The sequence below is a fragment of the Somniosus microcephalus genome, chromosome 3 (assembly GCF_052327205.1).
Source record: "Somniosus microcephalus isolate GS21.2 chromosome 3, FLI_Smic_1.0, whole genome shotgun sequence".
Taxonomy (NCBI): Eukaryota; Metazoa; Chordata; class Chondrichthyes; order Squaliformes; family Somniosidae; genus Somniosus; species Somniosus microcephalus.
In genome coordinates this window covers 56,133,826-56,158,121 of record NC_140989.1, presented here as the reverse complement: position 1 = coordinate 56,158,121, position 24,296 = coordinate 56,133,826, and the positions used below count along the sequence as shown (strand labels likewise).

General features: G+C 46.8%; 1 protein-coding gene across 2 annotated transcripts in view; it reads right to left on the bottom strand.

Annotated features, from left to right (window-relative positions):
- Nucleotides 1-24,296, bottom strand: part of LOC147121072 (protein kinase C epsilon type) — a 788,174-nt gene that overhangs the window by 218,064 nt on the left and 545,814 nt on the right. For both annotated transcript variants that reach the window (XM_085980505.1, XM_085980511.1), the window contains 3 exons: nucleotides 22,477-22,573; nucleotides 19,441-19,646; nucleotides 5,816-5,989 (listed from right to left, as the gene is read on the bottom strand). In XM_085980505.1, coding sequence (XP_085836631.1) covers nucleotides 5,816-5,989; nucleotides 19,441-19,646; nucleotides 22,477-22,573 — 477 coding nt within the window. The remainder of the gene's footprint in view (nucleotides 1-5,815; nucleotides 5,990-19,440; nucleotides 19,647-22,476; nucleotides 22,574-24,296) is intronic.

The window sequence follows — 24,296 nt, the reverse complement described above, 5'->3', positions numbered from 1 at the left end:
TGATGCAGTCATATTTTCTCAATAAGAGTTAACTGTGATATTTGTTTATAAAATAGCACAATTATATTACCTAACATCATTTTACCACTGATGGTGCCCTCTTAATGAAATTGTATTAATGGGGCCAGTTTTCAGCAGGGTCATTTCAGGCTATTGCTGTAGACATATGCAATATAAATTTGACTGCAGTGTGTTACTGTATAAAGCAGGTGCCAAATGTGCTGCTTGCCAGGGCTAATGAATTCGTCTCATTCTCCATGGACCATGGGAGCCAACCTGAATGAGCTGTGGGTGTTGCAGCCATTGAAGGATTCCCACAAGTGCAAGGTGCCATCAACTGTACACCTGTGGCCATCAAGACTCCTGCCAACAGGTCCAGTACCTTCATGAATCATACAAGGTTTCATTCCCTTAACGTAGTGAAATGACCACCCGCAGTGGTTCATGCAGGTGTGTACCTGCTTTCCATGATGCCTACATCCTGCAGCACTCCAGCGTTCACCCTCTCTTTGATGAGGAGCAACAAGTCACAGGATGGCTCCTAGGAAAGGAGGGAAAACTCCTCCAGACTTTGGCTGATGACTCAATAAATGCCAGTGGAGATCAGATACAAAACAGTCATGACTCCAACAGAGCCGTCATTGAGCAGTCAATAGAGGTCCTTAAACAATGATTCCGCTGCCTGGACCTGTTTGGGGGGAGGGCGTTTCCTGAAGTACAGCCCTGAGAGTGTTGTGGATTATGGTAGTATGCTGCCTCCTGCATAACTCTGCCATGCAACAAGGAAGCCACTGTTGCTGACAGATGAAGAGGAGGAAACAGGTGAACTGGAGGATGCAGTTGCAGTAGGAGATCTGCTGCAGCCAGAGTTGTATGCCAGCAACTCACTGAACATGGCTTCTCCTAAACTGCTCCACCATACCCTCCCCATTTCCTATCCAGAATACCATCTGAACCAGTCCATCCTGTAATGATCAGTAACCTGTCATTCTGGAATGGTACACTAGGTAGTGCTGTATGTATATAAGAGTGGGCTGCCCACAATGCACTAGGCTACCCACAAGGCAGCAGTCAAGATGGAGGCCTCTACAGATACTGTACCTAGTCCACATGTGCTCAATAAAGTGTCTAGCAAAAGCTAGCTGTTCTTAATAAAAATGACTAGTTATTAATGAACATAACATGGTACCAGGATTGGTAAGATCTGCTGAATATTGTGCAACGCGACATGGAGAATTTGAAGCCACCAGAGCGTTTGAAACTCACAGGAAATGTCGACTACAATTGGCAGACTTTTAAACAACAATTCGAACTCTACATTGCTGCCATCGGGTACAGTACAAAGCCAGACGCAAGGAAAATAGCGTTGCTGCTCACGGTTGCAGGTCCACAGGCGATAGAGGTATTTAATACATTTGTATTTAATCCAGAGGAGAACAGAGAAAAATTAGACGCTGTGCTAAAGAAGTTTGATACACATTGTTCTCCCAAAAAGAATGAAACCTATGAGAGGTACATCTTCCGTTCTCGGACACAGCAGCAAAATGAGACTTTTGATAGCTTTTTGACTGATCTGAAACTGAAAGCACAGACATGTAATTTCTCTGAGCTGAAAGCATCCATGATTCGTGACCAGATTGATACTGATTTTGTTTAATCTCAAAGAAAGGGGGATGTAATGATCAGTAACCTGTCATTCTGGAATGGTACACTAGGTGGTGCTGTATGTATATAAGAGTGGGCTACCCACGATGCACTAGGCTACCCACAAGGCAGCAGTCAAGATGGAGGCCTCTACAGATACTGTACCTAGTCCACATGTGCTCAATAAAGTGTCTAGCAAAAGCTAGCTGTTCTTAATAAAAACGACTAGTTATTAATGAACATAACACAGCCAACCTCCAGTAAAGAGCTTCCATCCCTCTGACCATCATTCATACACCTACCTAGCTTTGCCATGTTCACAGCTCCTATAGAAACACTCTGCAGACCAGATCATAAAAACTAAGGGGGAGAAATTCATTATGGCCCCGTTTGGGGCGCTAACTTTTAAAAGTTGAAAAAATTAGCGCCAGGCGCTAATATCTTTCAGCTTTTAAAAAATTCAGTTTTGTGCAGCAGGAAGGAAGTGGAGCGCTAAATCAAACACTTCACTTCCTTCCTGGAGCACAACAGGCAGCAGGCAGGGCGGTAGGTGAGCAGCGCTGCACAATGGGCCGTGCAGCACTGCCGCGTTGGAAGGCTCCTTCCCTCCCTTAAAGGGAAGGGCCCATCGCTGCAGGCTCTGCAAGGGGAAAACTAACCTGGTCCCTGATGGCAGCCACGATCCGGCCCGATCAGCCCGATGCACTGCAGCAGAGTGCCGGACTGATCGAGCGCTGGGGAAAGAAGGGAAAAAAACAGAAAACGAGCATTTCAGTATTTTGTTTCCTACCTCGGCCACCTTGCCTTTAAGTATTGCCCCCGAAGCGCCCGGCCTCCCGATGAATGCCTTTTGCAGCTGCCGGTGTTGTCGCCCAGCGATGCTGCAGGGGGCGAAACTGAAGTTCGGGTCCGCGGCGCTACCAGGACGAAGCGCACGGCGATGACATCACGATCTCCAGGCGAAGGTGATCGGGGCGCAACGCCATACCGCTGCCGCAAACCTCCCGCCGAATTTAGCGGGAGGCGATATTCTCGTCGCGCCCGGGCAGTAAGTGGTTAGCGCCTCGTTATCGCCCCCCGGAGGCACTAACCATTCGAATTTCTAGCCCTATGGGTCCTACACTTTAATCATGTTCACAAATGCCAAAATAAATAATAAACATCCAGGTTATTAGTCATACAGTGCCTTTTTACATCTCTTTTCTCATATCCTGCTACTTTTGTGAGGTTCTCCCCCAGTAGCTTGAGCACGGAAGGTGAAAGGCTGCTGAGAATGTGAGATACAAGATCCACTTGAGTGAGACATAGGAGGGTTACTGCTACCCTTAGAACAGTACAGCTGCATGGATCAGTACTTTTAGAATTTGGAAAAAGAACTGTGTGTCTAGAAAACAGAGCACTTGACGTAGTTACGTTGTTGAGTGGACATTTAAGGGGGTTTTGCCTTAAAATTGCTTTAAAGCGAACATTAATGTAGAATGATGCCACCTTCCACACCAGTGCTTCCGACATGTCTTCCTTTTTCTTCAACCGAGGATTCCCCTCTACCGTGGTTGACACGGCCCTTGACCGGGTCCGTTCTATCTCCCGCACTTCTGCCCTCACCCCTGCCCCTCCCTCCTGGAACCACAATAGGGTTCCCCTTGTCCTCACCTTTCACCCCACCAGCCTCCACATTCAACGGATCATCCTCCGCCATTTCCGCCACCTCCAACGTGATCCCACCACCAAACGCATCTTCCCCTCCCCTTTCAGCATTCCGTAGGGACCGCACCCTCCGAGACACCCTAGTCCACTCCTCTATCACCCCCAGAACCCCTTCCCCTTCGCCCGGCACCTTCCCGTGCAAGCGCAGGAGATGCAACACCTGCCCATATACCTCCCCCCTTCCCACTGTCCCGGGCCACAAACACCCCTTCCAGGTGAAACAGTGATTTAGTTGTACTTCTTGCAATCTAGTATACTGTATTCGCTGCTCATGATGTGGTCTCCTCTACATTGGGGAGACCAAACGCAGATTGGGTGACCACTTTGCGGAACACCTCCGTTCAGTCCGTAAGGGTGGCCCCGAGCTTCCAGTCGCCTGTCACTTCAATTCACCGTTCCATTCCCACTCGGACCTCACCATCTGCAGCCTCTTGCATTGTTCCACGGAAGCTCAACGTAAACTCGAGGAACAGCACCTCATCTTCCGATTAGGCACTTTACAGCCTTCCGGACTAAATATCGAGTTCAACAATTTCAGATCATAACCTCGGCCCCTATTATATTTTTATATTTTTTATCCACACTTTTGGTTTGTGCCTTTTCCTTTTGTTTCGCTCTCTCCCACATGGCAGCTGTCTTTCACTCTGCCAGCGCATTTCACACTTCATCTAGAGCCATGGTTTGTTTCTTTACCTGTCCTATTACTATCTTGTCTCACCTTGAACATTTCATTTCCTGCCTTTTTTTTTATCAGTTCTGTAGAAGGGTTTCGACCCGAAACGTCGACTCTGCTTCTCTCTCCACGGATGTTGCCTGGCCTGCTGAGTTTTTCCAGCATTTTCTGTTATTATTTTGGATTTCCAGCATCCGCAGTATTTGGCTATCGTATTACTGTAGAATATGCGCTTTCAATATAATGATTGGTATTCCAAAAAAAAAATTAAAAATAAATCTCCAAATGGATCAGAGATTTTCTGAAGTTCCATATCAGAGCTCCAGATGACAGCTGGGAGATTTTCCAGGAACCTCAGTGGATGGCTCTAGTGAGATTGCTTTAGGTCAGTACTGTGTGGGAGGAGTTGAAACTGGTCGAATTCAGTAACAATGTGCTATACAGTGCAGTGGGAGATTGAGAGCAGATTAAAAATCAGATTATCTCCTATCGGGTACGGGTTTTTATGTTTTTCACTGATCAATTTTCTCCCCCTCCCACGGCTCCTAAAGACATAGGGCTAAAAATTGAGTAGCGCCCCAAATGGGGTGCTAACTCGCCGGGGCGCTAAAAGTAGCACCCCGGAAAAATTAGCGCCCCCACACCGGAAATTGAGTGGTTGCGCCCCAAGAGGGAAGCAGGGCGCTACTGGAAGCACCCCGCATCCCTCTTGGGGCGCTGTGAGTCAATATTGCGCTGTGGCGCTGCGGCACGTTGCGCCGCGGTATTGCAGGCCTTCCTCCCCTTCTTAAAGGGGAGGGGCCTTGTGCAGCGCGGCCTGTGGCCCAGCTGGGCCCCCGGGGATCGGGAGTGCAGGCAACCAGCACTCCGCGGGGGGGTAGGGCGTTTCAGGAGGTCTGGAACAGGAGCGCAGGCAGGTGCTGGCAGGCGGCCAGCAACAAAAATGGCCGCCCCGCACCTCACCTTTAAATTGCGCCTCCCCGGCCGCAGGTATGCCCCCCCTGACCCCGTCGGACATAGCATCCGGCGGTAAGTCGGGGGCGCTCCTGAAGATCATGGCCGGGGCGTGAGCGGGGCGCTGCGCACGCCAATGACGTCATCGCCAGTGGTGCAGCGCCGCAGGGCGCTACCGGTTAGCACCACCACTAACCTCCTGCTGAATTTTGCGGGAGGTGTGGGCAGTGCCATGCCCGGGCGCTAGTTGGTTTGCGTCCCGTTAGCGCCCTCTTAAGGCACTAATGGGTGGCACAACCAAATGAATTTTTCCCCCATGAACTCCTTTTTGGAGTTTGGTTCCACAGGTGCCCTCCAGTACTTCGCCCAAGTGCTCACTATTCATGTGTGAGTCTTGACAGTAAATCATGGCAGGCTAGTAGACTACATGGGCATCACAACCAAGCCCAACTCTTTCCTCACCCAATGCCCACACGTATAGGGGTCAGTGGCTATATAGTGATCACGAGCAAAAATCCTGGAATGACTTCTCCCTCCTTAACCCAGGATAAGGAAAACTGGGGGCAACTGGAAGTTCCCTACTGCTACCTTGGTTGAGATCAGCACAGATCCCTGGGATAAAACCCAGGATCTTCCTGATCTGAATGGCTCATGTACCCACAGGAGCGTAGTGATGGCTCAGCCATCGAATTATTCTTATGATTTTATCGGACAATACCTATCTTTACATTGAAATTACTGCTCACACAATCATATTGCACTGAGTTTTTCAGAATACAGGTGTATTTCCATTTGTACATACTCTGGTGGATGAAGTTTTGGTCCAGAAACACATACCTTTGTCTGGAAGCAGCAGAAGAGTTGGGTCAGGTAGGGGTGCTTTCTTGCTAATGCCAGTATCCTCTTCTCGGTCATTGTGCAGTCCACGTCATCATCTTGGAGAATGACATCTTTCTTTAGCACCTTCACAGCGTAGACTTCATCTGTACCTTTTAACTCAGCCAACATGACCTACAATTTATAAATGAAAACAATAATATTTGTACTCTATTACAAGCACTAGATCCAGGGATGTACCGTCCAAGAGTCCATTCACATCCCCGTGAATAAGTTTCACAAATACAATATTGGATTGAAGAAGCAAGTAGATGCAGTCATGATGTTATGGCCTAGATGCCTTTAGCATGTTTCACAAACCTTGGGGTAATCGAAGTCAGTGGATAGTAAAATTGGGCGGGGTGTAAAACAGGTAACCGATCCAATTCTGTCAGTTTCTCGCTGGGCTATGTTAAAATTTCACCCTAGTGTAAACAGGACTCTGAGGGGTGGAAATTAATTTTGCTCGGTTTTCCGGCAGCGCGCACCAGAAGCCGTAGGCCTGAGGCTCATCTGAAATCGGGCCTCGCCAGCAAATTGCCAGTGAGCTGCGAATGCCAACTGAACGCCCAGAGGACGAAGTTGGACTGGCTGCCTCCCTGGTACAGGCCCTCAGGTAGGTCCTCGGGGGGGGGGGGGCGGCGGGGGATGTGATTGGGAGGGTGGGGGCCGATCGAGAGGGGGGATAAAGAAATCGGGAGGGAGCCTAGCAATGGTTGCATCTGCTCGTCCAGGCTCTACATTCAGATAGAGTTCACGGTGAGCTCTGACAAAGTGTCAACACCTGAAATGCTAACTTGTCTGTTCTCTCCACAGTTGTTGACTGATCTGCTGAGTGTTTCCAGCATTTTCTGTTTTTAATAAGAGAAGTTAATGGCTGTAGAACAGAATCATAGAATGGTTCCAGCATAGAAGGAGGCCATTTGGCCCGTCGAGCCCGTGCCAGCTCTCTGCAAGAGCACTTCAGCTAGTCCCACTCTCCCGCCCTTTCTCCGTGGCCCTGAAATTTTTTTTTCTTCAGGTACTTATCCAATTCCATTTTGAAAGCCACGATTGAGTCTGCCTCCACCACCCTTTCAGGCAGAGCATTTCAGATCCTAACCACTCGCTGCGTAAAAAAGTTTTTCCTCATGTCGCCTTTGGTTCTTCTGCCAATCACCTGAAATTTGTACACCACACTTTTTGTTTGTGCCTTCTGTTCTTCTCTCCCACATGGCAGCTGTCTTTCATTCTGCCAGCGCAATTTACACTTCATCTAGAGCCATCCTCGGACCTGGGAGCAGCGAGGCCGAGTATAAAACCGGCAGTGAGGTAAGGCCCGACCAGATCGGGCCTGGGAGCAGCGAGGCCGAGTATAAAACCGGCAGTGAGGTAAGGCCCGACCAGATCGGACCTGGGAGCAGCGGGGCCGAGTATAAAACCGGCAGTGAGGTAAGGCCCGACCAGATCGGACCTGGGAGCAGCGAGGCCGAGTATAAAACCGGCAGTGAGGTAAGGCCCGACCAGATCGGACCTGGGAGCAGCGAGGCCGAGTATAAAACCGGCAGTGAGGTAAGGCCCGACCAGATCGGACCTGGCAGCAGCGAGGCCGAGTATAAAACCGTCAGTGAGGTAAGGCCCGACCAGATCGGACCTGGGAGCAGCGAGGCCGAGTATAAAACCGGCAGTGAGGTAAGGCCCGACCAGATCGGACCTGGGAGCAGCGAGGCCGAGTATAAAACCGGCAGTGAGGTAAGGCCCGACCAGATCGGACCTGGGAGCAGCGAGGCCGAGTATAAAACCGGCAGTGAGGTAAGGCCCGACCAGATCGGACCACGGAGCAGCGAGGCCGAGTATAAAACCGGCAATGAGGTAAGGCCCGACCAGATCGGACCTGGGAGCAGCGAGGCCGAGTATAAAACCGGCAGTGAGGTAAGGCCCGACCAGATCGGACCTGGGAGCAGCGAGGCCGAGTATAAAACCGGCAGTGGGGTAAGGCCCGACCAGATCGGACATGGGAGCAGCGAGGCCGAGTATAAAACCGGCAGTGAGGTAAGGCTTACCAACTCAGCAGCAGGGAGAGAGGTAAAAAGTAATCAGAGTGTGACTATGTGGGAATTCAGGGACGCTGCCTGTGTCCCTGACGACCATGTGTGCCAGAAATGTATCCAGCTGCAGCTACTAGTAGACCGCATTGCGGCGCTGGAGCTGCGGATGGATGAGTTTTGGAGCATTCACGATGCTGAGAGGGTCGTGAGTAACACGTTTAGTGAGTTGGTCACACCGCAGGTAAGGGCTGCACAGGCAGAAGGGAAATGGGTGACCATCAGGCGGAGCAGTAGAAGCAGGCAGGTAGTGCAGGGGTCCCCTGTGGACATCCCCCTCTCAAACAGGTATACCGATTTGGATACTGTTGAGAGGGATGACTTACCAGAGGAAGGCAGCAGCAGCCAACTTCCTGGTACCAGGGGTGCTTCTGCTGCTCAGGAAGGGAGGAAAAAGAGTGGGAGAGCAATAGTGGTAGGGGATTCTATCGTAAGGGGAACAGATAGGCGTTTCTGTGGCCGTAGACGTGACTTCAGGATGGTTTGTTGCCTCCCTGGTGCCAGGGTCAAGGTTGTCACTGAACGGCTGCAGGGCATTCTGAAGGGGGAGGGTGAAGTCAGAGGTCGTGGTTCACATTGGGACCAATGACATGGGTAGAAAGAGGGATGAGGTCCTGCAGCAAGAATTTAGGGAGCTAGGTAGCAGATTAAAGAGCAGGACCTCAAAGGTTGTAATCTCTGGATTACTCCCGGTGCCACGTGCTAGTGAGTATAGGAATAGGAGGATAGAGCAGATGAATGCGTGGCTAAAGAGTTGGTGCAGGAGGGAGGGCTTTAGTTTCCTGGATCACTGGGCCTGCTTCTGGGGAAGGTGGGACTTGTACAAGTCGGACGGGTTGCACCTGAACCAGAACGGCACAAATATCCTTGCGGGGAGGTTTGCTAGCACTGTTCAGGGGGGGTTGAAACTAACTTGGCAGGGGGATGGGATACAGAGTGGAGCTATAATAGGGGGTGATGTACAGCCAAATATAGAGGAAAAAATAAGTCAGACTGGAAGGCAGAGCAAATATGTAACGGCACAAGGGAGTAGGGCAAGGCTAAATGGCATTTATTTTAATGCAAGGAGTCTTATGAATAAGGTGGATGAACTGAAGTTGTTGATGAACACATGGGAGTATGATATTGTTGCTATCACGGAGACATGGTTGAGGGAGGGGCAAGACTGGCAGCTCAATATTCCGGGGTATAGAATTTTCAGGCGAGACAGAGGGGGGGGTAAAAGAGGAGGGGGTGTCGCAATATTAATTAAGGAGACAATTACTGCTGTAAGGAGGGATGATATCTTAACAGGTTCCTCTAATGAGGCCATATGGGTTGCAGTTAAAAACAAAAAGGGGGCTAGCATTTTGCTGGGAGTGTACTATAGGCCCCCAAACAGCCAGGGGGAGATAGAGGAACAGATATGTAGGCAAATCTCAGAGAAGTGTGCAAATAATAGGGTAATTATAGTGGGGGATTTCAACTTCCCCAATATTAACTGGGATAGTCAGGGTGTGAAAGGCTTAGAGGGTGCAGAATTCTTAAAGTGCATCCAGGAGAGCTTTTTGAGCCAGCATGTAGAAAGTCCTACAAGAGAGGGGGCGGTACTGGACCTAATTCTAGGGAATGTGGCCGGGCAAGTGGTAGAAGTGTTAGTAGGTGAGCACTTTGGTGACAGTGACCATAATTCGGTGAGATTTAAGGTAGTCCTGGAAAAGGACAAGGATGGACCGGAAATAAAGGTTCTAAATTGGGGGAAGGCCAATTTTAATATGATAAGGCAGGATCTGGCCAATGTGGACTAGGATCAGCTACTTGAAGGAAAATCCACATCGGAGCAATGGGAGTCTTTCAGAAAGGAAATTGAGAGAGTACAATGGCAACATGTTCCCGTAAAGGTCAAGGGTGGGACCAACAAGCCCAGGGAACCTTGGATGTCAAGGGATATACGAGAATGGATTAGGAAACAAAGGGGGGCTTTTGGCAGATACAAAGGACTAAAGACAGAGGAAGCCCTAGAGGAGTATAAAAAGTGCAGGGGGATGCTTAAAAAAGAAATTAGGAGAGCGAGGAGGGGCCATGAAATAACACTGGCGAGCAAAATAAAGGAAAATCCTAAGGTGTTTTATAAGTATATTAAGGGCAAGAGGATAACTAGGGAAAGAGTAGGGCCCATTAGGGACCAAAGTGGCAAACTGTGTGTCGAGCCAGAGGATGTAGGTGGGGTTTTAAATGAATTTTTTGCATCTGTGTTCACTGTGGAGAAGGACGATGTGGACATAGAAATCGGGCAGGGGGACTGTGATATACTTGAACATATTAGCATCGAGAGGGAGGAGGTACTAGCGGTTTTAGCAGGCTTAAAAGTGGATAAATCCCCAGGCCCGGACAAGATGTATCCCAGGCTACTATGTGAGGCAAAGGAGGAGATTGCAGGGGCTCTGACACAAATTTTCAGAACCTCTCTGGCCACAGGGGATGTGCCAGAGGACTGGAGAACAGCTAACGTAGTACCATTATTCAAGAAGGGTAGTAGGGATAAACCAGGGAATTACAGGCCAGTGAGCCTAACATCAGTGGTAGGGAAATTATTGGAAAAAATTCTGAGGGACAGAATTGGTCTCCACTTGGAGAGGCAGGGATTAATTAGGGATAGCCAGCATGGCTTTGTCAAGGGAAGCTCATGTCTGACCAATTTGATTGAATTCTTCGAGGGGGTGACGAGGTGTGTGGATGAGGGTAGTGTAGTGGATGTGGTTTACATGGATTTCAGTAAGGCGTTTGATAAAGTCAATGAGGGGCATAGATAGGGTGGATAGAAAGGAACTTTTCCCCTTAGTAGAGGGGTCAATAACAAGGGGGCATAGATTCAAGGTAAGGGGCAGGAGGTTTAGAGGGGATTTGAGGAAAAACCTTTTCACCCAGAGCGTGGTTGGAATCTGGAACTCACTGCCTGAAAGGGTGGTAGAGGCAGGAACCCTCACAACATTCAAGAAGCATTTGGATGAGCACTTGAAATGCCATAGCATACAAGGCAACGGACCAAGTGCTGGAAAATGGGATTAGATTAGACAGGGCTTGATGGCCGGCACGGACGTGATGGGCCGAAGGGCCTCTTTCTGTGCTGTATAACTCTATGACTCTATTAACCTGTCCCATTACCATCTCCTTTTGCCTTGAATATCTCTTAACTTCTCCTGCCTTCTATCCTATCACAAACCTTCCCTTTTGTTCTTTCATCCCCTCCCCCATTTCCCAGCCCCTACACTTGCTTAAAAATCTGTTCCATTTCCTGTTTTTTCCTGTTCTGACAAAAGGTCATCGACCTGAAACGTTAACTCTGTTTCTCTCTTCACAGATGCTGCCTGGCCTGCTGAGTATCTCCAGCATTTTCTGTTTTTATTTCAGATTTCCAGCATCTGCAGTATTTTCTTTTCGTTTCACCTTAAATCTGTGTCCTCTGGTTCTTGACCCTTCCACCAATGGGAACAGTTTCTCTCTATCTGCTCTGTCTAGACCCCTCATGATTTTGAACTCCTCTATCAAATCTCCTCTCAACCTTCTCTGCTCTAAGGAGAACAACCCCAGCTTCTCCAGTCTATCCACGTAACTGAAGTCCCTCATCCCTGGAACCATTCTTGTAAATCTTTTCTACATCCTCTCTAAGGCCTTCACATCCTTCCTAAAGTGCAGTGCCCAGAATTGGACACAATACTCCAGTGTTTTATAAAGGTTCATCATAACTTCCTTGCTTTTTGACTCTATACCTCTATTTATGAAGCCCAGTATCCCATATGCTTTTTTACCCGCGTTCTCAACCTGCCCGGCCACCTTCAATTATTTGTGCACATATACCCCCAGGTCTCTCTGTTCCTGTACCCCCTTTAGAATTGCACCCTTTAGTTTATATTGCCTTGCCTCGTTCTTCCTACCAAAATGTATCACTTTGCACTTTACTGTCTTACGGAGGATATAATACTTGTTTCATATTTTAATTACGAAGTAACACAAGTCTGAATTACTGATTCAGAATTCTATGTTCTTAAATTGTATGTCAAAATAAATATTATGGGTTGCAGTATGTCTCTAATCTCACAACCAAAAAGCAACTACTCATGTTCCCAATGGGACAGGTGCCTAAAGCATTCCCCTCTGGCTGTGATGATTCTACCTCTTGTACACAGAAAAGAATGGATAAAGCACAGGAGTAATAACACATTACTGATTGCAGTAAAACCTATATTTGCTACTGTTCGTATTAGTATTATACCTTCATTTACTGTTGCACTGAATGTTGAAACTAAGTTTCGAATCCCAGCTGGGCACCCAGAAGGACCTGCCCTCCCATACTGACACAGTGTGAACTCTCTCTCCCACACTGACAGTGTGATCTCTCTCTCTCCCATACTGACAGTGTGATCTCTCTCTCCCACACTGACAGTGTGATCTCTCTCTCTCCCATACTGACAGTGTGATCTCTCTCTCTCCCATACTGACAAGAGTGTGATCTCTCTCTCCCATACTGACAGTGTGATCTCTCTCTCCCACACTGACAGTGTGATCTCTCTCTCTCCCATACTGACAGTGTGATCTCTCTCTCCCACACTGACAGTGTGATCTCTCTCTCTCCCATACTGACAGTGTGATCTCTCTCTCCCACACTGACAGTGTGATCTCTCTCTCTCCCATACTGACAAGAGTGTGACCTCTCTCTCTCTCTCTCATACTGACACAATGGATGTGATTTTCACTCAGAAGTCGGGAAGGAGGCGGGACTACAACTTTCAGGGTTTTAGTCCCGCTTCCATCGAGATGCGGCCAATCCATGCGATTTTAACTTGATTGACCTTGTTGAGCCCGCCCAGCGGGCTCAGCAGGCCAATTAAGGGCCACCCGGCAACAGGTGACGTCACAGACTGAAATTTCATCTGTCAAGACGTTTTGACAGTTGAAATATCAGTGTTTAACAGCTGTTTGAAGCTGTCAAACACTGACAGTCTTACTTCTAACCTGAGTCCTTCTCCACAGACTCAGTTAGAAATCTCACCGGCACAGAAAGCTGCAGGCTGTCACTTTTGACAGATCGCAGTCATTCTGCTTTCTGTGCCGGTTAGATGATGGACTCCTGAAACCTAGAGGAAGGAAGGCTAAAAATGTAAGTACTGGTAATTTAAACTTCTTTACACACTTTAGACACACCAAACACACTTACCTTTGCACTCATGCACCCATCACTCACCTGAACACCGACATCTCCACCCCTCCAAGTCCTTCAACCTGACAGCCCGACTCATCTAACTTGGCGTGGTTTGGAGCTGTCAGGAATCCCACACTTCACGCTTTAAAATAGGGATTAGGCTAAAAACTGCCTGCTAACTACCTGTTAACAGGCAGTTAATTGGCACTAATACGTTCCCGCCTCGGGGAGGCGGGTCCCAGTGCGGGGCGGGTACCCGCCTCCTTTGAAACTTACATGGAGGCGGGTTTGGGACGGGGTGGTGTCGGGACCCCAGAATTCGGGACTTTAACCCCCTGCACGCCTCCAATCCCGACTCCACGGGTCAGTTAAAATCGAGGCCAATGTGATCTCTCTCTTTCATACTGACAGAGTGTGATCTCCTCTCCCGTACTTCCTGAGCCACAAGCAAATTGGCATAGGATCAATAAGATCAGAGATTTGAATGCATGGCTCAAACACTGGTGTGGGAGAAATGGGTTTCGATTCATGGGGCACTGGCACCAGTACCCTGTACTGGGGAAAGAGGGAGCTGTTCTGTTGGGACAGGCTTCACTTGAACCATGTTGGGGCCAGTGTCCTGGCGAATCAAATAACTAGGGCGGTAGATAGGGCTTTAAACTAAATAGTGGGGGGTGGGGAGAATTCAGGTGAAGGGGAATTTAGAAAGTCAAAGAGAAATGAGAAGGCAATAGTGCAGGGTAACGATAGGGGTAATGATAACCAGAGTGTGACAGGAAGAGACAGAGCGTACGAACATAAGCGTGCACCAGCAAATAGAGTCAGAGTAGGGAAAATTGGTAAAAAGACGAAATTAAAGGCTCTTTATCTGAATGCACGCAGCATTCATAACAAGATAGATGAGTTGATGGCACAAATAGAAATAAATGGGTATGATCTGATAGATATTACAGAGACGTGGTTGCAAGGTGACCAAGGCTGGGAACTGAATATTCAGGCGTATTTGACATTTCGGAAGGATAGGCAGAAAGGAAAAGGAGGTGGGGTAGCTCTGTTAATAAAGGATGATATCAGTGCAGTGGTGCAAAATGATATTGGCTCAGTAGATCAAGATGTAGAATCAGTTTGAGTGGAGATAAGAAATAGTAAGGGAAAGAAGTCACTGGTGGAAGTAGTCTATAGGCCCCCTAACAGTAGCTACACTGTAGGACAGAGTATAAATCAAGAAATAATAGGGGCTTATAAGAAAGGTACTGCGATAATCATGGGCGATTTTAATCACAGAAATCACAGAAACCCCACAGTGCAGATAGAGGCCATTTTGGCCCATCGAGCCTGCACCGACACATATCCCACCCGATCCCCGTAACCCCTACACCAACACATATCCCCACCCTATCCCCGTAACCCCACGTATTTAATCCCCCTAACACTAAGGGTCAATTTTATCATAGCCAATCAACCTAACCTGCACATCTTTGGACTGTGGGAGGAAACCGGAGCACCCGGAGTAAACCCACGCAAACACGGGGAGAATGTGCAAACTCCACACAGACAGTCGCCCGAGGCCGGATTCGAACCCGGGTCCCTGGCGCTGTGAGGCAACAGTGCTAACCACTATGCCACCGTGCTGCCATCTTCATATAGATTGGACAAATCAAGTTGGCAAGGGTAGTCTTGAGGACAAGTTCATAGAATGTATTCGGGATGGTTTCTTAGAATAATACGTTGTGGAACCAACCAGGGAGAAGGCTATTTTAGGTCTGGTAATGTGTAATGAGACAGGATTCATTAATGATCTCATAGTAAAGGATCCTCTAGGGAAGAGTGATCATAGCATGATGAATTTCAAATTCAGTTTGACGGTGAGAAACTTGGGTCTGAAACTAGTGTCCTAAACTTAAATAAAGGCAATTACAAAGGTATGAAGACAGAGTTGGCTAAAGTGGACTGGGAAAATAGATTAAAGGGTAAGACGGTAGATAAGCAGTGGCAGGCATTTAAGGAGATATTTCATAAATTTCAGCAAAGATTTATTCCAGTGAGAAAGAAAGACTCTACAAGAAGGATGAACTGTGGCTAACTAAGGAAGTTAAGGATGGTATCAAATTGAAAGAAAAGGCATACAATGTTGCGAAGATTAGTGGTAGGCCAGAGGATTGGGAAATTTTTAGAAACCAGCAAAGGTTGACAAAAAAAAAAATAAAGAGGGAGAAGATAGATTATGAAAGTAAACTAGCAAAAAATATAAAAACAGACAGTAAGAGCTTTTACAGGTATATAAAAAGGAAGTGAGTAGCTAAAGTAAACATTGGTTCCTTAGAGGATGAGACAAGGAAATGGCAGAGACTTTGAACAAATATATTATATCGGTCTTCATGGTAGAATACACTAAAAGCATCCCAATAATAATTGATAATCAAGGGGCTATAGGGAGGGAGGAACTTAAAACAATGACTATCGCTAGAGAAAAAGTACTAGGCAATCTAATGGGGCTAAAGGCTGACAAGTCCCCTGAACCTGATGGCTGCAGAGATAGTGGATGCGTTGGTTTTAATCTACTAAAAGTCCCTGGATTCTGGAGAGGTCCCAGCGGATTGGAAAATCGCAAATGTAACGCCCCTATTCAAGAAAGGAGGGAGGCAAAAAGCAGGAAACTATAGACCAGTTAGCCTAACATCTGTCATTGGAAAAATGCTGGAATCCATTATTAAGGAAGTAATAGTAGGACATTTAGAAAATCATAATACAATCAAGCAGAGTCAACATGGTTTGAGGAAAGGGAAATCGTGTTTGACAAACTTACTAGAGTTCTTTGAGGATGTAACGAGCAGGATGGATAAAGGAGAACCAGTAGATGTGGTGTATTTGGATTTCCAGAAGGCATTCGATAAGGTGCCACATAAAAGGTTACGACACAAGATAAGAGCTCACAGAGTTGGGGGTAATATATTAGCACGGACAGAGGATTGGCTAACTAACAGAAAACAAAGAATCAGGATAAATAGGTCATTTTCAGGTTGGCAAACTTAACCAGTGGGGTGCCGCAGGGATCAGGGCTGGGGCCTCAACTATTTACAATCTATATTAATGACTTTGATGAAGGGACCGAGTGTACTGTAGTCAAATTTGCTGATGATACAAAGATAGGTGGGAAAGCAAGTTGTGAGGAGGACACAAAGAGTCTGTAAAGGGATATAGATAGGTTAAGTGAGTGGGCAAAAATTTGGCAGATGGAGTATAATGTGGGAAAATGTGAGGTTATCCACTTTGGTAGGAAAAATAAAAAAGCAAATTATTATTTAAATGGCGAGAGACTACAAAATGCTGCGGTACAGAGGGATCTGGGGGTCCTCGTACATGAAACACAAAAAGTTAGCATGCCGGTACAGCACGTAATTAGGAAGGCAAATGGAATGTTGGTCTTTATTGCAAGGGGGATGGAGTATAAAAGTAGGGAAGTCTTGCTACAACTGTACAGGGCGCTGGTGAGACCACACCTGGAATACTGCGTGCAGTTTTGGTCTCCTTATTTAAGGAGGGATATACTTGCATTGGAGGCAGTTCAGAAAAGGTTCACTAGGTTAATTCCTGAGATGAAGGGGTTGTCTTATGAAGAAAGGTTGAGCAGGTTGGAGTTTAGAAGAATGAGAGGTGATCTTATTGAAATTTATAAGATTCTGAGGGGGCTTGACAGGGTAGATGCAGGGAGGATGTTTCCCCTTGTGGGGGAATATAGAACTAGGGGGCATAGTTTCAGGATAAGGGGTCGCCCATTTAAAACAGAGATGAGGAGGAATTTCTTCTCTCAGAGGGTCGGGAATCTTTGGAATTCTCTACCCCAGAGAGCTGTGGAGGCGGAGTCATTGAATATATTCAAGGCGGAGTTAGACATATTTTGAGCTACAGGGGAGTCAAGGGTTATGGGGAGCGGGCGGGAAAGTGGCATTGAGGCTAAGGTCAGATCAGCCATGATCTTATTGAATGGCGGAGCAGGCTCGAGGGGCCGAATGGCCGACTCCTGATTCTATTTCTTATGTTCTTATAACTCACCACAGTGGTTTACTTCTGTTTCAGACTCTAGCCATGGTTGACTCAACACCCTGCTGGCTTGTAAGACAATGTATGATATATCCTAATAAGTAGCAGAATAACAGAACCGAGACTTTAGCAAACAGCAGCATTTCCACCACAGTTCTTACCCTGTCAGTAATGTTACTGTAGGTTTTGTTTTATTTTGTAATGGAGCAGTGTAACTGTACCCCCATCTCTGCTAAAGACACTGCTTTGTGCTGGGCTATGAAGGCAACCATTCTTCCTGCACGACCTATAACAGCAGTTTATATTATGTAAGGGCTACTAATGACACTAATATATATTCCATACCATATTTTTGATATTTTGCTGGGATTTTGCATCGCGCAAAATAGATGCTTTGTTTGCCTACATAATAATAGTCGCTGCAGTTGAAAGCAACTCATTGTTCTAGTTAATTGCCCTTGGTGTTACCCACAGTCAGTTAATGAATATTTTTTTTATATACTAGATGATAGCGGAATTGGAAATGGTCAAGAAACTCGGGCGGGGTATAAAATGAGCCAATGATTCGCTATCACCTGTTTCTCGCTCACCGATGAAAGTTAAAATTACCCCTTCTATGGCTAGAGCCTGTGATGCGTTGTGAAAGTTGACATAGCAAAATTGAATGGGAAATACTGACATAGTCATTTATAATGGCATGACCAAAAATTGTGACAACAGAAAGTAAGGTTTGTGGACAGGAACTGTGCCCTTTACACAAGGGGGGAAAAATTCAGTATCGCCCTGTTTGGGGCGCGATTATCGGCCGGGCGCAAAGATTAGCACCTAGCGCTAATTATCACCTCCGACTGCAAACTTGGCTTTTATCGCCCCCGGAGGTGATTGGAGCGCTAAATCAGGTGCTTCACACCTGTCTTAAAGCGCAAAGACCGAGGAACGAGGCGCTACCTCTTGGCGCTGGCGCAGCTCATGTGATGTCAGTCAGCAATGGAACACAGACACAATGGCGCCGGCCAGTTCTTAAAGGGGAGGGTTCATCCTGCTCTTCATCCACATCCTGCTCATTGCAGCCTTGAATCTCAGCCTGGAGAGACCTGTACATCAAATCTTCTGGAAAGAACAATGGAGAGACCCAGGGAAAGAGCTCAGAGTGCAGCCTCCACAGTCTCTTCTAAATCGATACAAGGACGGGCAAATCAAAATGAACCTGCAAAGTGCTGCTCAGTACCCAAAACTCCTTCACACAGCGCTGAATCTCTCCAGAAGTTTCTCTCTCTCTCTTTCAGAATGCGTGGTGCAAAAATGTCACCTACAAAAAAAGGCAGGAAGCGGTCGCCTTTAAGTAGCGCTCCCCCAGTCCCTTCCTGACTGCAAAATGCTCCCCTCAACCTGTCTTTGCTAGCAGCAGGCGGTAAGGCAGGGGGCGCCACTCAATATCCGGTCCAGGGCGCTACTGGGGCGTTGCACACTCGACTGACGTCACGATCTGCCGGTGTAGGAGATCGTGGAGGTAGTGTTTAGCGCTGCCGCAAAATGTCTAGTTAATTTCGTGAGCGGCACAAACATCGGCGCGCATGGGCGCTAGTTGCTTTGCGCCTCATTAGCGCCCTCTTAAGGTGCTAACGGGAGGCGCAAACCAACTGAATTTTTCCCCCAAGATTTTTAATATATAGCTGTGACTTATTCTGGCATATGGTTTCAGCAACCTCTGCAGTATTTTGCCTTGTCGCCACTCTTCTTGTATGACTCTAGACGATCAGTCTTAATGGTGTTCACCAGACATCTATGGGTTTTTCCGGAAGGTTCACTAATCAGGAGTAGGAATTCTGTTAAATTCGCTCTCCATAGCCCAAGGACAATGAGGTGAATTGTAATGACCCAACTATAGAATAGAATCAGAGAATTGTTACAGCACAGAAGGAGGCCATTCGGCCCGTCGAGCTCAAATTACTGTCCTGGAGTTGAAACTGATTATAATTCATCATAGACCTGGGCTCTTCCAGGTCTGTATGGCTCAGTATCACATTATGCATTGCCATGTGAGGGCCTCTCTTTAAGGTCAGTGATAAAAAGTGTCATATTTCCAAATGTAAATAGGCCTGTCATATATATAGATTCTGCTGTTTTCACCTCAAGAACAAATAAGGGCAAGAGGAATCACAGGGGGGGCAATTACACAAGTGGGATAATAAACATTCGTAATGTAGAATACCTCCCCGGTAAGTATGGTGTTGAAACAGATACTGCACACCATTGGTGATTCTGTACTGTGGAACACTCACCTTGCCAAAGCTGCCTTTCCCTAATACTTTAATGAAGGAGAAGTCTTCTAAGTTATAATGCTTGGTCTGGAACTGTTTCAGCTCTCCGTTTTCACCATTTTCACCAGGTGTCAGCACTTGTTTATCTGCTCCCGCTCCTTTGTGTTCATCTCCTCTATTATCAAATGAAAGGGCTTTTCTGATGTTGTTTTCAAGTTCTTTTAGTTCTGGGGGAACAAATTGAAAATTTGACATAGGATTTAACTTGTGTTCATTTATTTTATAGAAATAAATTTTGACTTATTACCAAATTCCAGCTTCTTACACTTTTTTTTCTCCCCATGTTTCCACTCTGCCCAGCCCCGCCACCACCACCGCCCCCCCCCCATCAAACCACACACCCACACCACTCTCTAACTGAGAGAGAAGAAAAAACTTGCATTTATATAGCGTCCTTAGGACATCCAAAAAATTCTTCACAACCCAACGAAGTGCTTTTGAAATGATGCAGGCAGGGAACCTGCTGCCACACTCCTGCCAAGGGCACCTGTAAACTGGCTTTGAGGAGATATCTTTGAGGAGATGTGCACGAGTGGTGGGGGTAGATATAGAATCATAGAATGTTACAGTACAGGAGGCGGCTATTCGGCCCATCACGCCTGTGCTGGCTCTCTGAAAGAGCTATCCACTTAATCCCATTCCCCTGCCTTTTCCCATACCATTTCAACCATTTAGTTTTCAAATATTTATCCACTTCTCTTGTAAAAGCTATCACAGATTCTGCTTCCACCATCGTCTGTGTGAAAAAGTTTGGCTAATCACTCCCTTTATTCATTTGTTGAAGATCTTAAAATTATGCTCCCCTGTTACTGAATCACAGGGCGATGGAAACAGTAATTCCCTATTTACCTTATTAAAACTCATAATTTCGAACCCCGTTATCAGATCTCCTATTAACCTTCACTGTTCTAGTGTGTAAAGTGCGCCAGTTTCTCTAATCTCTAGTTTGATGTAGCTTACTTTTTGTTTAGTGCCTCTCCCGACAGCTGATAGCTAAGATCGGATATTGCCATGTGGATTGGTGCGGCTGTGTGTTTGCATAATACTTGGAAGCAGCGCACAATCGTACACAACCGTGGCCTGGCACTGGCTCCCTTACTTTTCCTTCATCGTCGCTCGGTCAAAATCCTGGAACTCCCTACCTGTCAGCATCATGGGAGCACCTTCACCGCACGGATTGCAGCGGTTCAAGAAGAAGGCTCACCACTACCTTCTCAGGGGCAACTAGGGACGGGCAATAAATGCCGGCCTTGCCAATGACATCCACATCCCAAGAATGAATAGTCAAAAAAGGACAGGTTGAGAGCCTTTTAAAAAGACACTGCATTCTTTTATTTCCGCTCAAATTCCTCTTTGCTTTTCTGACGGTACTCACTCCTGCTGGGTACAGATGCAGAGGTGCCAGCAGTTCTCGGGTACCTTCGGCAACTGGTCATTTTCATGTGTGCACCTAGAAAGCTAGTGCTGACACATTATTTGGCAATGGGGTGCAATGCACCTGAGCCCAAACTCCTCACCCAGCATTTGCACACCTGTGCAGTTCCCAGCACATGGCCACTGGATCCAGCAGTGGGCACCCTGCTTAATTTCGCCCCTTCCTAGCCCAGTGGCACTGAGCTAAATTGTAGCTCCTGCCTTGGCTGCAATCAGCTAGCTCAGCATAAACTGAGGACTGAACATGGACGTTTCCTGGTCTGTACAGCACCATACCAGACAATACATTCACTTACTGAGTTAGGAGGAGAGCTCATGATGGTGCATTGTGTAAGTTTAGTGAATGATCCAAATATAAACATTGATCAGAAAACCGTAAGTTCCAAGCAGAAACAGAAAATTCAGATGCAACCAACCTACTCAGGACTAGTCACAGTATACTGTATTCGCTGCTCACGATATGGTCTCCTCTACGTTGGGGAGACCAAACACAGATTGGGTGACCGCTTTGCGGAACACCTCCGTTCAGTCCGTAAGGGTGACCCCGAGCTTCCGGTCGTTTGTCACTTTAATTCTCCGCTCCACTCCCACTCAGACCTCACTGTCCTCGGCCTCTTGCATTGTTCCACGTAAGCTCAGCGTAAGCTCGAGGAACAGCACTTCATCTTTCGATTAGGCACTTTACAGCCTTCTGGACTCAACACAGAGTTCAACAATTTCAGATCATAACCTGCCCCTATCATATGTATATTTTTATCCACTTTTTGTTTGTGCCTTCTGTTCTTCTCTCCCACATGGCAGCTGTCTTTCATTTTGCCAGCACAAGTTACACTTCATCTAGAGCCATCCTTTGTTTTTTTACCTGTCCCATTCCCATCTCCTTTTGCCTTGAATATCTCTTAATGTCTCTTAACCTCTCCTGCCTTCTATCCTATCACAGACCTTCCCTTTTGTTCTTTCATCCCCTCGCCCATTTCCCAGCCCCTACCCTTGCTTAAAAATCTGTTCCATTTCCTGCTTTTTTCCAGTTCTGATGAAAGGTCATCGACCTGAAACGTTGACTCTTGTTTCTCTCTCCCCAGATGCTGCCTGACCTGCTGCGTATCTCCAGCATTTTCTGTTTTAATTTACTTTGGAGGAGTCCCTTTAAGTTCAAACAGCTGAACACTGGCTCCAGCAAGAACCTCCAGGAATACTTGAGCTGCCGACTAATCAGCTGGAGGAGTTTGGTCCAATTCTCAGGTCAGCAACAGGGGGAAGATTTCTGCTATTTGCGTTTACAACTTTGCTGCAAATAGTGGACGACCGAAATCTTTCCTCACGTGGAGCACCATCTGGAAATGACACGTTTGGAGTCAGAGAGAGAGAACAACCGCTCGTGTTTGACTGCCTGGAACCTGCCAACTGAGCCATGGCACTCACTGCCTGCCAATATATGGGTCTTTTGCACTTTGGTTCCACAATCATGTAGAAAGCGGGGGCGGGGACTCTAAGTCATAAATGCTAATGAAAGGAAGCGAGTTTTTAGGAATCACCTAAGATTTGGCAATTTCTTGATCTTACCCTGATCGCACGGTGACGTTGGTGCTGACTTTGATCTGTCTTCCTCAGATGGTGCTGCTCCTGGGATTGATTGTTGTGGGTCAGGACCTGTGTTCAACTGAACCAAAAAAAAAGTACATCTATACATAAAAAGACCCAGAATAAAAATTCGGCTTATACCATGTTAGAACACAGGTGCACTTGTACTTGATAGGAAGAAGATACATTTAATTTGCATTAATTTAAGTCATTACAGAATTATTTATAGGATTATTTTATACACAATGACATTTGTGTTCACTATTTAACCAATTACTTTGTATTGTTCAAAATCTGAAATTCATAACCAGAGTTGGCTGACCACACAGTCTTTTCTTCACAGAATAAATCACTTCTTCATTTACACAGTTACTGCTTAATTTCTGAGTGCTTAAAAGCTGTACATAAACTTACATATTTTGCATATCTGGTTTAAAATGGCCATTAGTCATGTGTCTTGAAATGAAGAATGCTGCATATTCGTGCATTTCATTTGTATCCTATTTTAACAGAGATGCGAACTAAATAGATGGCTAATCCACTTAAAGTAAATGTTCGGCTGCCACAAATGTCAGGCAGCTTGCCTTGCCGGCAGCGGCCTGAAGGTGAGTCTCGGAACAGGAGTTGTGGCAACTGCTAGGGAGTGGAGGCCATCGCCAATACTGTGCAGTCGGAGAGCATTTCTACTCCTCCTGGCTTCAGAGCATCACTTTTGGAATTTAAAAGAAAATCAACCTTTCGTTGGTGTCCGCTGCTTGCCCCACTCATTGCAGAACAATTTCTGTAAGGGGGCCCAAAACAGGTACTAGGTCCCTTATTTATAAATGCAAGGGACACATCATCTGTTTTAGATGGCGGCCAGGGACGCACGGAAAATGGCCTAACCCAACATTGGTCCCCGAAATTGGGCCTTGTAAAACAGGCACAAGGAGATCCAACTTCTACCCAAAGGGCATAATATTCCAAAAATCCCATCTGTCAGCGGAGGCTTGGCAGGGCAGAACTACCAACCACCGATGCTCAAATTATAGGGATGGGGTTATTTGCATACTTGAACTGGATGGCCCATGTCTGTAAGGGCACATCAGTTGTTCTTACCCTGACGTAGACTCGGAAAAATCACAGCAGCACCCTGCCACTTTGAGGGCAGAAGAGAAGCCCAGGAAAGACCCAACGAACAAATATATCTGTTCCTCCTTCAGCTCCAATGGAGCTTTCAGGTCTTGTGCTTAAGGTAATTGATCACCTCTGAGAATGATAACCTTTGACTGCTGAGAGTTTGAGACCTTTCCTGGTGCCTCAAAGGGTCTCTTGCTTGCTCTCAGTTGGTGAGAGTGCCCCATAGACTTTCTAAGGGAACACTAGGCAGAATTTCCAGCGTAGCCCAAGAACCCCTCCAGACACGCCCCCTCGATGTGGGCGAAACAAACGGATGATGTGCTGAAGCCCTCTCTCCACTGGAAAATGGCTCACCGTAAGATATGAGATTCCCCGGGTTAAATTTCATTTGCCACGTGTCCGCCCATTTCACCAGCCTGTCTATGTCCTCTTGAAGTCTATCACTATCCTCCTCACTGTTCTCTATACTTCCAAATTTTGTGTCATCTGCAAATTTTGAAATTGTACCCTGTACACCCAAGTCTAAGTCATTAATATATATCAAGAAAAGCAGTGGTCCTAGTACCAACCCCTAGGGAACGCCACTGTGTACCTTCCTCCAGTCCGAAAAACAACTGTTCACCACTACTCTCTGTTTCCTGTCACTTAGTCAATTTCGTATCCATGCTGCCACCGTCCCTTTT